Below are 15,114 nucleotides of genomic sequence, written 5' to 3'. Positions count from 1 at the left end.
ATGTGTTGGCAAAGTTGATGAAATGTTCAACCTCCTCGTGGGAGCACGACGTAGCACCGATACAATCATCAATGTAGCGGGGGAAAAGGTGGGGAATGGTGCTGGTATTCCACGTATCCAACAAGCAGGTATAGCTGGCAGGTGCCCATGGCTACTCCTTTGGTTTGGAGGAAGTGGGAGGATCGGAAGGAGAAGTCGATTTCCACCATGTAGAAACAGATCCCACCAATAGGGATATATGCCCCTCCCCACCCCTATCTGCATTTTGGAGAGACCAGCCCCTCCGCGACTCCCTTGTCAGATCCACGCCCTCCACCAGCCCACACTCCACTCCAGGCAAGAAGTGCAAAACCTGCGCCCACACCTCCCTCCTCATCTCTGTCCAAGACCTCAAAAGAACCTTCCATACCCGACAGAAATTTACCTGTACTTCCACATGTCATTTACTGTGTCTATTGCACCCGATGTGGTCTCCTCTATATCGGGGAGACAGGACACCAACTTGCGGATCATTTCAGAGAACATCTCTGGGAGACCCGTACCAACCAACCCCACCGCCCTGTGGCTGAACACTTTAACTCCCACTCGCACTCCACCAAGGACATGCAGGTCCTGGGCCTCCTCCATTGCCAAACCCTAACCACCCAATGCCTGGAGGAAGAATGCCTTATCTTCCACCTTGGGACCCTGCAACCACAGGATCAATATGCATTTCACCAGCTCCCCGCCATCCTGACCCAAGCTGCCAACTCGGCGCTGCTCTCCTGACCTGTCCTACCTGTCAGTCCTCCTTTCCACCTACCCACTCTATCCTCCTCTCTGACCTATCACCTTACCCCCATCTTCATCTACCTATCACATTTCCAGTTACCTTCCTCCAGTCCCACCTCCACCTCCCATTTATCTCTCAGCGCCCCTGGCCCACAAGCCTCATTCCTGACGAAGGGCTTTTGCCCAAAATGTTGATTCTTCTGCTCCTCAGAAGCTGCCTAACCTGCTGTGTTTTTCTCGACAAGGACACCACATGCACACTTATGTAAACCTGGAGCTTTGATCTTTCTCAATTCCTGACACTAAAGTACCAACTTCATCTTCTTGAAGTGTGACTTGTGACAATACTATTTTGTCCTGGTTTTTGTTTGAAGAGAGGGTTTAAGTCAGAGGTGGCAGACTGTCTATTTGTATCCAATAAAGTAAACAGCTTACGAAGCCTTGAGGTATTTTTAAAAGTTGAAACAAAAGAAGCAGCTTGAATGGGTGGGGTCAAGCTCACACAGAACCAAGATTCGTATTTTTTTTCAATTTTCAGTAGCAGTTGCTGCTGGGTTTTGAAGCTAAACGGAAGCTGCAGTATCTCTCTCCCCATTCCTCTCTCTCTGAGTTTTCTCTTTATGTTTTTCATCTAGGATTGGAGAACTGCCTGTGAGATAATATTTATTTTTGAACTCTCTTTTTGTGTTTATGGGATGTTACTATACTAAAACAATTATTGTGTAGTAGCAAAATAATCTATTATCCTGTTAAGTTTTTCAACATAGTTAAGTTACTCTAATTCATTCTTTCTTTTGTTATATTTTAGCTATAGTGTATGAATAAAGCGTGTTTTGCTTCAAATCTGCTGCTTTGACCAATCGAATTGCATTTGGAACACACATCTTTAAAATAAGGAATACTTTAGGGTCTAGACTATGTTCTTAATATATTTTGAAGGAATTTGGTTTGGTCCATGAGAGACTTAATTATGTTTATGATCAGTTCAGCAGAATTTGAAATTCTATTTGTTAAAGAGGCTCAGCTGTATGAGCACACACTGAAAATGGACGATACAGACAGAAAGCAGAAACTTGGAAGAAATTGATCATCCTTACGGTAGCAGGCTGTGCAAAGTGCATGTCTGTTCACAATTTATGTAAATTACTTTGATCGGGACTTGATCGTAATATTTCCAAATATGCTGCCGACACAAAACTGAGTGGAACTGCAAGTTGAGAGGAGGATACAAGGAGACTTCAAGAAGTCTTCGAGAGTCTAAGTGAATGAGCTAATACACAGCAGATGGAATATAATGTGAATAACTGTGAGGTTATTCACTTTGATAGAAAAAAAACAAAGTAGAATAGTGTTTAAATGCTAAGAGTCTATCGGAAAGATGTTGTGAAACATGAAAAGGATCAGAATAATTTACAAGGATGTTGCCAGGATTGGAGGATTTGAGCTGTAGGGAGAGGCTGAACAGGCTAGGGCTACCTGAAGCATTGGAGGCTGAGGGGTGACCTTATAGAGGTTTACAAAATTACGAAGGGCATGGATAGGAGAGGGGTAGGGGAGCCCAGAACTAGAGGGCATAGGTTTAGGGCAAGAGGGGAAGATATAAAAAAGACCCAAGGGGCAACTTTTTAATGCTGAGGGTGGTATGTGTATGGAATGAGCTGCCAGAAGAAGTGGTGGAGGCTGGGTACAATTGCAACATTTAAGAGGCATTTGGATGGGTATATGAATAGGAAGGGTTTGGAGGGATATGGGTCAGGTGCTGGCAGATGGGATTAGATTGGGTTGGGATATCGGGTCGGTATGGACAGGTTAGACCAAAGGATCTGTTTCCGTGCTGTACATCTCTATGACTCTATGATATGGGTAATCTTGTTCCTGAGTTACAAAGTCAGAATGCAAGGTGCAGCAAGCAACTAGGAAGCAAATAGTTTGTTGGTCTTTGTCACAAGGAGATTTGAGTACAGGAGTAAAGTCACAGTTATATAGAGCTCTGGTGAGACCACACCTGGAGTTCTGCAGACAGTTATGGTGGGGATATACCGGTCATGTATGGAGTACCATAGAGGGTCACCAGTTAACCCTTGGAATGGCAGGACTGTCATATGGGAGGCGAGGTCAGTATTCCCTGTAGTTTCAAAGAATATTGTTTGGAGTAACCTCATGGAAACTGACAAACTTCTTACAGGCTGGATGTAGATAAGATGTCCCCCCCTGACTTATGAGTCTAAAATCAGGGACATAATCTCACAATAACGGGTAGACCATTTAAGAACAGAATGAGAAGAGATTTCTTCTCTCAGTGTTGGTGAATCATTGGCATTGTCTACTCAAGATGATTGCGGAGGCTTAATCATTGAAGGCAGAAATCGGTAGGTTTTTGCAGACTAATGACATCAAGACATATGGAGATAGTGCCGCAAAGTGGTATTTGGAGAAAGCTCAAAAGGCCAAATGAATGAGTCCTGGTTCCCATTTGGCTGTCACTACCTCACTGGTTACATCAACTGCCTCAAATCATCCCTTCTATGCTGCACCACCCCCTCAGTGTTACAATGACATTCTGTCCATCAGGGAAACACTATTCTTCACCTTTACAAGCCAATATGGAACCTGTCACATGACATAGTGCACTATCAATCTTCTGTCAGCTTTCAATTTAGGAGAATGACAGTCAAGCCCAAATACCACTACTTTTAATTCAAATGGCAACTTCAGTGAGAGCTCACCATTTAGCCCTATTGCTGTCAGGGAATTCACTTCACAGTAACGCAGAGAAAACTACTCTGTCTCAGGAATGCTGGTGATTAGAGTGCACAGCAAATGTTATTTACGCCAGGCATCACAATAAACCTTTTTATTCTGGTTCTCAGGTAACACAAGGTTGCAATCTCTGCATCCTTTCCCAAGCAAACTGCAAATTTCTTCCATGATATTCTTAGAATCTGAGATCAATGCTGCACAGAAGTCCCATCAGCTCATGCCAGCTCTTTGGAAGAGGTTTCCAATTAGTTCCACACTCCCGCTACCAGGCTCCCTTCCCAACAGCTGTGCAAAGTCTTAATTTCAAATACTTATCCAAATTCTTTTAGAAATATGTTCCTGCTGAACATATTGCAGATCACAACTTGCTATGCAAAAATACTGTCCCACATGGCATGGAATTCCTGTGGGTTGCTGTAACCAATATTCTCCAAACACCTCTGCCCAACACCAGGATAAAAGGATCAGGGTCTGGTGTCAGGAGCAGGAAGATTGAGGCCTTATTGGATGGGGTGCATAGTAGAACTCAGACAAAGATTATTTGGGTACATTCCTGATTATAGAGCCACCTCAGACAGGCACCTGGATCCGGGCTAAGTATGAAGACACATCATTTCTGAATCCAACCAAGCCTTACTTGTGGAATAGCCTGGGAAACATGGACAGGAATAATAAGAGCTGCTGGAAAATGACCAATGATCATACCTAAGGCCACAGCTTGGTTTGGGTTGGCTGCCTTCCCACCCATCTTCCAACTGCAGTTCAAAGTGGAAAGGGGGCAGGGTTTGAAAGTGGGTTTGGGCTGAGCAGCAGATTATTCTGACTTTACTCCCTGGTCCAATTCAAAGTTGTCCACTCCTTTCAGTTGAATTATTCACAAAACAAGTGTTAGGCAGGACAGGCAGTGAGCTAGAATATAGTTACAACAGTGGACTAGAGCACAAATGCTAGACAGTTGGAACACTTACCCTTATTTGCTGGCAGTGTAAGCAAGCCAACTAACTCAGATGACAATTTCCATCCTCTGCTGGCAATAACTCTCTGTCTCAGTTCAGAATCGAGTGACCAAACAAAACAAAGTCCTTAATTTGGTATCAATATTGAATGAGGGTAGAAAGATGGTTGATGTGAGAAACAAATATCAACGTGGCATAGGGGGGTTATCATCCATGCCACAGGGTCGTCATGTTTCCAGACAGGGTGAAAAGACTTCAGTCTATATCAAACCAACTACACTTTGAAAATTTCAAACTTTCACTGAGAAAAAAAACCCCACAAATTAGAATGGACACACAGATGGTGATTACCATATATGTGATAGTTTTACATGTTTGCATAGATACTTTACAGATTCGCACTGCAGATTTATTGCTGTGTCACTCAATATTTAAGTATCACTATTTAAGAAAAAGCGTATGTATAGCAAACTGAAGTGTTATTTTATAAATTGATCTTATGTCATAATATGTTTGCAAGAACAAGGTCAGTAACTTGCTGCACTCCTCAAAGCACTCAAGATTTGCAAGTACAGATTCAAACATAGAAACCTCATTGTTCAATGCCCTTTCTCTTGTGCATTAACTGTCTATATGGCAATAACTCCAGAAAACTCTTTAGCACAACACTTCAGTAGAGGATTGAAAAATGCAATGGAAAAAACTGTGGCCCCTTTCTCAGGGACCTATGTTTAGATCCAAGCCAGGCTAATGAACTGTGTTATGACACAAATAAATGTATTTGTGGCACACCAAAGGAGGCTAAGTCTGGGAAAAGGCAATATCTCGTACTTTCACCATATGGAACAGGAGCAGGAGTAGGCCATTCAGCCCCTCGAGCCTGCTCCACCATTCAACAGGATCATAGCTGATCCAATATGTTCCTGACGTCTACTGTCCTGCCCTTTCCCTGTAACCCTGGATTCCCCAACTGATCAAGAATCTATCTGAACCTTAAATATACACAAGGACTCTGGCCCCACAGTTCTCTGTGGCAAGGAGTTCAAAAGATTCACAACCTTCAGAGAAGAAATTCCTCCTTATCTCAGTCTTTAGATGGCATCCCTTTATTCTGAGATCATGGTCCTGGACTCTCCCATGAAGGGAAATATCCTCCCAGCATTTCCTTGTCATGCTTCTTAAGCATATTATATATTTCAATAAGATCACCTCTCATTCTACTAAATTCCAGTGATTCGAGTCACAATCTGTTTAAGCCTTTCTCATCAGCAACTTGTACAGTTGCAGTCAGATTTCCCTACTCTTATACTCCAGCACCCCCTTGAAGTAAGGACTAATATATTTCTCTTAGCCTTTCTGATTGCCAGCTGCTCCCTGTGTTTTGTGCACATGTATCTTCAAGTCCCTTAGTACTGCAGCTTTTCTCCATTTAAAGAATTTTTTTTCTATCTTCGAAAATGAACAACTTCACATTCTCCCCACTTCACTCTGTCACAGGTGAAGATCATTTTTTTCCACCTTGGAGCTGTAATCATTGGCAGCCGACTTCAAGAAAACAAATCTATCCTCAAAATTCTGAGGTGATTAATTTTGGTTGGAAGAACATGGAAAAACAATATAAAAGGTACAGCTCTGAAGTATTTTTAGGAGTAGAGGATTCTATGTGCACATTAAAGATAATCTGACAGGTTGAGAATGTGGTTAATAGAGCACACAGTATCCTGGGCTTTATTAATAGAGGCACACAGAGTACAAGAGCAAGGAGCTGATGCTGAATTTGCATAAGACATTAGGTCAGCCTCAGTTGGAATACAATATCCCATTCTGGGTACTGCACCGTGGGAAGGATGGGAAGGTTTTGGATGAATGTACAGAAAAATTTCACAAGAATGGTTTCGAGGTGAGAAACTTCAGTTCAGAACCTAGACTGGAGAAGTCAGAAACATTTTTGTTTGAGAAGAAAAGGTTGAGAGGATGTTTCATGACGATATTCAAAATCATGATGGGCCAACATCACGCAGAAGAAGCAAGAAAAATTCCAATCCCTCAGCATTCCCAGATTTCTTTTTTATATGGGCATCATCTTTTTAAAGTGTAAAGGGCGGCACGGTGGCACAGTGGTTAGCACTGCTGCCTCACAGCGCCTGAGACCCGGGTTCAATTCCCGACTCAGGCGACTGACTGTGTGGAGTTTGCATGTTCTCCCCGTGTCTGCGTGGGTTTCCTCCGGGTGCTTGGTTTCCTCCCACAGTCCAAAGATGTGCGGGTCAGGTGAATTGGCCATGATAAATTGCCCGTAGTGTAGGGGTATGGGTGGGTTGCGGGCCGGTGTGGACTTGTTGGGCCTGTTTCCACACTGTAAGTAATCTAATCTAGAATAGATTTTACTTACATAACATAAAAGTTCCTGGTCATAAGTTTTAATATTATCCCATATTGTTAACAGTTTCACAAGGTTCTGAATTATATTTCAAACAATCCGTTGACACGAGAAGAGTGTCCAATATTATTTGTAGAAAGATTGTAAAAACACAAAACGTAACAAATGTTTGCATTTAATAAAATTTGCAAATCTCTTGAATTTAAGATTGAGGTTGTGAAAATCTAAAAGATTGAAAATGTCCTCTGAAATCATTTAAGAAATGCAAAAACATTGCTGTTTGATTACTGTGGCTCAGATGATAGCACTCTCGTCTCTGAGTCACAAAGTGTCAATCTCAAGTCCCACTCCAGAATATAAGCACAAAAATCAGGCTGAGATTCCAGTCCCGTATTGAGTGAGTGCTGGTGCCAGAAGATCCTGCTTTTAGATAGTATATTCAACCAAGATCCCATCTATCTTCGCAAGTTGACATAAAAGATTCCATGACACTATTCCAAACATGAGCAGAGGAGTTATTACGTGTGGTTTAGCCAACATTTATCATCCAGCAACGCAGAAACAGATTTCCCAGTCATCATGCCATTGCTATTCATGGGAGCTTGCTGTGCATATAATGGTGACTACATTTCAAATTACTTAACTGGCTGCAAAGTATTTGGCACATCCTGTGCTTGTGGAGGGGCGTTTATAAATGCAATGTGCTGGATTTGGGCATCCGTCATTGATAAGCAGACTGCCAACAGAGTCACACTCTGATGCCTCACGATTAATGAGTGCACATTATTTCAGCACAGATCAGCGAACACTTTGCAGCAATTCCTGCTCTCAATGAATGGTATACATACCCGTGGCAAACCATGGACCAGATGGAATCACAAACATTGCTTTTTCTACACATCTTGAAGTTGAACACAAGGAAGGATGAACGTATCTCTGGATGGTGGTGGAGAATAGTCTAAAATTTAAAAACAAACCAGATTGTGCACGTCAGTCTGTGAACCATACATTTAACTCGGCAATAACTGTTGTCTAAACACTAGGCTATGCTTTCAAGTTTTTTTTTGTTTTTTCATTCACAGGTTGTGGGTATCTCTGACCAGGCCAGCATTTACTGTCCATCCCTAATTTGCCCAGAAGGCACTTAAGAGTCAACCACATTGCTGTGGGTCTGGAGTCAGATGTAGGCCAGACCAGGTAAGGATAGCAGCTTCCTTCTGTAAAAGATACTAATTAATGAGGTGGGATTTTCTGACAATTGATGTGGATTCATGGTCATCATTAGACCCCCTAATTGCAGAATTATGTTTTGCTGAATTCAAATTCTACCATGGCAAGGTTTGAACCTAGGTCCACAGAACATTATCTGGGTCTCTGGATTAACAGTCCAGCTACCATAGCATTGGGCCATCACCTTCACTGCTTAGTAGGTTGTACTAAGAGCTCAGGTTTAAAATATACAGATTCCTGAGGGGATAGGAGGGGACAAAAAGAGTTGTAATTATTGACAGCTACATTTTCATTACGTTTTAATGCAGTTTGCTATGTTACAATAGTAACTGTGATTCAAAGAATACTTCAGTGACTCTAAGGTGCTCTGGGAAAGCCAGCAGTTGTGGATGGTGTAGCATAAGTGCAAGTCTTTCTTATTGGTTTTATTTTAAATGGATAACACACACTTAAATTATATTTATCAAGTTACTATTTCCTTGCATTACTTGTTGGAATGATTTGAAATGAAAGCAAATATCTATAACTTTGGCCTCATAAATATTTACACAGACTCCCTATAGATGTTTTCAATTTATTACAGTCCAGAAGAAATGGCATAAGGAGCAGTAAATCATGTCATACAACAACAGTTCCCCATAACCCAATGACACAAGGAAGAGTAGTTCCTAAAAGCACAATATTGTAATTTATCTTGCTTTATCTCTGTGCCAATGAGAAACAGTGAGCCACACATGTGTCAAACTAAGTTAATTTCTGGGTCAGCAAGATACCTCTGCAACATATCAATTCAATTCAAGTTGTTACTGTTAGCACAAGTGAGTCTACAAACAGCCCAGCAGCATTCTAATGTTATAATACACAAATTCCTTTCCGGAGAGAAATGCAGATTCTGGGGAAGGACAAAAGCTATAGATTAGATTAGATTACTTACAGTGTGGAAACAGGCCCTTCGGCCCAACAAGTCCACACCGACCCGCCAAAGCGCAACCTACCCATACCCCTACATTTACCCCTTACCTAACACTACGGACAATTTAGCATGGCCAATTCACCTAACGTGCACATCTTTAGACTGTGGGAGGAAACCGGAGCACCCGGAGGAAACCCACGCAGACACAGGGAGAACGTGCAAACTCCACACAGTCAGTCGCCTGAGTCGGGAATTGAACCCGGGTCTCAGGCGCTGTGAGGCAGCAGTGCTAACCACTGTGCCACCGTGCTGCCCACTATGATGTGCTATGATGTGCATTGCTAGAAATGTTCTCTTGGTTCAAGTTTACATAGTGTGAAAAGGTTATACATGTATCATTACACTGCAGGGAAATCCCGTTCACAATATCAACACAATATTATAAGGGCAAAAATTAATATTTCTTGCAGCTTCCCCTTTTTCTTTGCAATTAGATCTTCCTCAATTTTGTCAATACTGGGGTCACCTAGGAGGTTAATTGGAGTGCAGGATCAGACAGAAACACACTACTGAAAATTCCAACTCTATGTAATCCTAACTGCACAATCCCTCAACAAAATTACACAGATTTATGTCTGGAGCTGCATTCTTAGCTTTCAAACTATAATCTCGCTCACTTCCATTCTCATTAAGTTTCATTTTCTCTTCCACAAGAAAACATGGAGCTGCAAAAATCAACTGGTGAAGTTAAAGTAATGTGCTAAATGTTAGTAATATAGTCCAAAAGATGGTTTCTCATTGATTAAGGCTTTAGTTCTATAATTTCTCAGAGCCTGATAAAAACTACAGCAATTGCACTGCATGCATTGCGCCTTATGTAACACGACAAACCTACTATTTCACCGATATACATTGTTTGTAGCTCTTGCGTGGTTCTAATTCACAGGTACTGATATTTTAATAAATGTATATAACCAAACGGGGTAAACTGATGTCAGTGATACTACCCTATGAGTAAGAACATGAAATAGGAACAGGAGTAGGCCATTTGGCCTCTCACACTTGCCCCACCATTCACTGAGAACATGGCTATTCTGTCCCAGGCCTCAACTCCTCTTCTGTGCCAGCTCCACATAGCCCTCAGCTCCCCAACATTTCAAAAACCTACCACCTTTTTAAGGTATTTTCAGAGATTTAGCTTCCAAAGCTTTCTGGGTAGAGAATTCCAGACATTCCTTAGCCTCTGAGAAAAAGAGTTTGTATCACAGTTTTAAAACAATATCCCTTCATTCAAGACAATCACTCACACCCATACAGGCACTCCTATACACACATACACACGGACACACATACACATGGACGCACACACAGACGTAAGACACTCTGCACTCACTACACACACACATACACTTTCTCACACTCACAACCTCAAACCCAGACAGACAAAGACCCACATGCACACATATATTTTGTGGGGTGAATTTGTACTTGCAGGGTTACACTGTACTTTGCTCAAAAACTGCATGCGTTCATGAAGAACTCTGAGCTCAAAAACTGCGTGAATTTATGTAAAACTCCATTATCTCACTTTTTACATTAGAATCAATCTAAACATCATGGCATAGACAGAGAACACAGGGGCTAACACCTTCAACATATTGTCTGGCTATCACCTTTGTTAACAGCTAACCCGAGAATGCAACATTTTAAAAAAAGGTTTTGTGATACACACATGAAAGAAGTGAAACTATCACTGTATTGTAAAAGATGAAAGGCTTAACAGACAATCAATTTTTCAATGTATAATTTCAGTTACATCACACTGTAAATTTTTGCTATAAATTCTGTGTTAAGATTGAGCCCTCCACTACCACGGGCAGCACAGTGGCACAGTGGTTAGCACTGTTGCCTCACAGCGCCAGAGACCAGGGTTCAATTCCCGCCTCAGGCGACTGACTGTGTGGAGTTTGCACATTCTCCCCGTGTCTGCGTGGGTTTCCTCCTGGTGCTCCGGTTTCCTCCCACAATCCAAAAATGTGCAGGTTAGGTGAATTGGCTGTGCTAAATTACCCATAGTGTGAAGTGAAGAGGTAAATGTAGGGGAATAGGTCTGGGTGGGTTGCGCTTTGGCAGGTCGGTGTGGACTTGTTGGGCCGAAGGGCCTGTTTCCACACTGTAAGTAATCTAATCTACCACCTGATGAAGGAGCGTCCAGTTAAACCTGTTGGACTATAACCTGGTGTTGTGTGATTTTTAACTTTGTACACCCCAGTCCAACACCCTTTGTACTGCACTTTGTTTGGGATTTCTCTCTATTTAAACAATTGTGTGCCTTTTGATTTTTCTTACACTTTCCCAAATTAAATTCTATTTGCCGAGTTTTAAGCCACTCACTCAATTTATCTATATCACCTTTGCAGATTCCTAATGTCCTCATCACAACATCTCTTTTGTACTGTCAGCAAGTTAGATCAATATGCTGACTCCTTCTCTAATTTATTGATATAGATGGTAAATAATTGATACTCTAGGACTGACCCTGGTGGCACTCCAGTTACATCTTTCCAACCTGAAAAAGATCCATTAACTAATCTATGTTCTGTACATTAACTCATCCTTAATCCATGCTAATACATTATCTCCAATACCGTGAGCTCCTGTCTTGTGCAAAAACCTTTTACGTGGTACTTTATCATAGCCTTCTGGAAATCGAAATACACTGCTTCTTCTGCTTCCCCTTTATCAACTCTTTGTTATATCCTCAAGATCTCAAGCAAATCTGTCAAACACCATTTCCTTTCTCCAATGTTGTATTGATTCTGTTTGACTGTGTTAAACTGTCCTGAACGTCTTGTTAGATCTTCCCTAACAAGGGACTTGCATTGACAACAATGTTCAGCTAACCAGCTTATAGTTTTCCATTGTCTGTATCCCTTCCTTCTTGAACACGGTGTCATATGATCAGTTTTGTAGTCTGTTGGAATACCCCCAGAATCCAGCGAGTTCTGTATATGCAGAACTATTATAATTCAGTCAGAGTTGCACAGCAGCCATTGTTGCCTTGGAGATCATGACCCCAAACTGTCAGCAACCCAACTTTGGGAAAACCTGAATTGGAAAAGTGATTTTAATCAATTCAAGAGGCAAGAAATGAAAAAAAAATGGAAATATCTTCAATAAGTTGGAAAGCAGAACAGATTAAATAACAAAGAATATATTACCAAAACAGCTGGTAATCATTTAAATAAAGATATGCCTAGAGGGGGTATAAATGGCAACAGCACAATTATTATAGTTGCCAACCAAAAAGGTGGTGTTGAAGTATTTGGAAGATTGCCTGCTACAAAGTTAAGGTGCTGTCCTGCTCAGCTTCATTAAGACATTGTAGGAGACTAAGGACATAGTTGTCAAAGTGGGCCTCAGGCACTCTTCTAAACAAGCTCCACTATTTGCTGATGATATACAAATAGGTAGAAAAGAAAGCTGTAAAACAAAATTCAGAGTACTCTGCAAAATGATATAGATGGTTAAGTGAATCAGCAAAAATGTCAGCTGAATATATACGTGAGAAAATGAGAGGTTGACCAGTTTGAAAGGAAGAATAAGAAAGCAGAAACTGCAGAATGATGAGTACAGAGGGACTGCTCACACATAAATCACAAAAGGTTAACAGGCAAGGAAAGCAAGTAATTAGGAAAGCAAATGGAGCGTGTTGGCCTTTACTGCAAGGGGCATGGAGAGAAAAGGTAGGAAGTCTTAAGTTTGATGAGAAGATACCTGTAGTACTGTGTACAGTTTTGGTCTCCTTATTAAAGGAGGGTATTAGGATTCCTGCAGAAACTGATACTTTTAGAAAGATGCTCAAATTTCTAGCGACTGATTGGAAAAATCACTTGGCAAGATTTCAAGTTGTAAGTCTTTTACTATAATGAACTAAAACCAACCTTGCCTAAACATTAATCAGTAGGCGATTCATGTTTTGTATGATAAAGAAAATACCCACATTAATGTTTAAAATGTACAAATATCTTCAAGTTATACTTTATTCTGTCCTTTAAGTGAACACTTCATTTTTCAAGAATCAGTTCAAAACTACTCCCAGCTCCCAATTGCTCGTTTCCTTTTCCCTTTTTAAAATCCCGGTACAGACTTTCACAGTGAGGGTTATCCTAGAGATTTCTCTCTCTCTCACCAAAGCTAAGCAAATCCTCCAGCCTCACTTAAAATGTCACAAACTAAGCAAGACTTCCCATGAATTAAAGAGACTAGTTACTGTAATCTTTCTGCTCCTCTTCTCTCACAGATTCTTGTGGATTAACATATTTGAGAGGTTCAAGCGCACGTGAAGAGAAGTCCTGTTGTCGGATACTACAATATTATGGATGGGCTGTTCCTCTTTTCATAGCAACATGAACCACAGGAGTCTTGTACTGATGTAGACATGTTAATCTACAACCCACAACCAAGAATTGTGGGTGCTGGAAATCTGAAACAAAAATACATTGAGAAACTTCATGTCTGGCAGCATCTGTAGAGAGAAAGCAGAGTTAAGATTTCAGGACCCGTGTTCCACCATCATGTTCCTGGCTGATGTTTGCCTTCGGCCTACTGTAGTGCTCCAGCGAGACTCAGTGCAAGCTGGAAGGACAGCATTTCATCTTCCAGCTGAGGACCCTGCAGTCTTCGGGACTCAATATCGAGTTCAACAATTTTTGACCTTGAACACCTTCTTCCATGTCCTTTTCCTACACCCCAAGCCTTATCACATGGGGTGTTTTCAACACAGACAACTCATTTTTCTCTAGTTATAGTTCTCATTATCAGCTTTTCACCTTCCCATTGTGCATCCCTTTGTTTCTGTAACTGTCTTTTTCTCCCTCTGGGCTTGGGCTCCACCCATCTTCTCACTCCTTTGCTCCTCATCTCCATCCTGTGTCTTCAGCATCTATATTTTCCTAGCTACTACTAGTCACTGGACCCAAAATGTTGATTCTGCATTCTCTCCACAGATGCTGCCAGATTTGCTGAGTTTCTCCAGCAATTTCTGGTTTAGAAATTTTAATTATAATTAGCTATTTGTTAGAGCCCCAACTCTATTAACAGTTTCAGTATAACCATGTACAGTCTTGACATTCCTCACACACTCCTATGACTTAGACACGAATAGTCCATCACCGACAACATAGTTGGCCTGGCCATTGTTCAGACGTCCCGTCGACTCCAGTCTCCCATAACCTTTAATACCAACGTTTGTTGATAGGCAGAATTCAGAACACCCTTCAGTCCTCCATTATGTAAGGACAGTCGTAAAACATAATAATCCTACAAACTTTGTATATGTAACATGAGACATATTTACAGGGAATGACTAGACTGATTCCTAGGATGAGGTAGCTATCATATGAAGAAAGGTTAAACAGATTAGGTTTGCATTTGTGTTCAAAAGAATAAGATGTGATCTTATTGAAACATGCAAGATTCTAAAGGGGCTTGATAAAGGTGGTTGTTAAGGTTGTTACTCTCTGTGGGGTATTTGGAAAACCAAACAGTTTAAAAATAAGGAGTCTCCCATTTAAAACCGAGATGAGAAGTTTTGTCAGAGGGACTTCACTTTCACAGACAGCATTGGAGACCTAGTAATTAAAAATATTCAATGCTGAGTTAGGCATGTTCATGATTGACAAGGGGTTATGGGGCAGTCAGGAAAGTGAAGACAATGCCATAATCAGATCAGTGATGATTTTATTGAACAGCATAGCAGACGTGAGGGGCCAACACCTCCGCAACTCTACACCTCCCGCTTCTTAATTTCTTATTGTATCTTATTGATTGACAAAGAAGGAAATGGGAATCAAATGGTCGTGTCTCAACGGTAACATGCTTATCCAAAATAAGGGAAACATGATTGGTCATTATCAAGCTAGTTTCACTGGCATAAGAGTCCAGCATTCCTGTGGCAGGCTATCTAATGGCATTTGGCTGTCCATTTAGTTTTCTCTTTGTGTTAGAATTTGCTGGAAGTGGGCACTCAAGAAAACAGACAAAACTATCAGTTTAATGAATCATTTTTAAGGATTGCAATTAGATTGTGAAGCAAGCGTGAA

At 41.2% G+C, this 15,114-nt stretch overlaps 2 protein-coding genes across 2 annotated transcripts in view; one reads left to right on the top strand and one right to left on the bottom strand.

Moving 5' to 3' along the window:
* Positions 1-15,114, bottom strand: part of LOC132834918 (NFU1 iron-sulfur cluster scaffold homolog, mitochondrial-like) — a 37,669-nt gene that overhangs the window by 20,984 nt on the left and 1,571 nt on the right. Inside the window, exon 2 of the mRNA XM_060854057.1 lies at positions 7,716-7,825. Within this exon, the coding sequence (XP_060710040.1) occupies positions 7,716-7,825 (110 nt within the window). The remainder of the gene's footprint in view (positions 1-7,715; positions 7,826-15,114) is intronic.
* The window catches only part of LOC132834917 (progestin and adipoQ receptor family member 3-like), a 42,786-nt gene continuing 35,677 nt past the window's right edge, over positions 8,006-15,114 (top strand). Inside the window, exon 1 of the mRNA XM_060854050.1 lies at positions 8,006-8,064. The gene's annotated coding sequence lies outside the window, so the exon portion shown is untranslated. The remainder of the gene's footprint in view (positions 8,065-15,114) is intronic.

Source organism: Hemiscyllium ocellatum, chromosome 43 (assembly GCF_020745735.1).
Source record: "Hemiscyllium ocellatum isolate sHemOce1 chromosome 43, sHemOce1.pat.X.cur, whole genome shotgun sequence".
Lineage (NCBI taxonomy): Eukaryota > Metazoa > Chordata > Chondrichthyes > Orectolobiformes > Hemiscylliidae > Hemiscyllium > Hemiscyllium ocellatum.
Note: the sequence above shows the minus strand (reverse complement) of the source record. Positions and strands in the feature narration are given on the sequence as shown.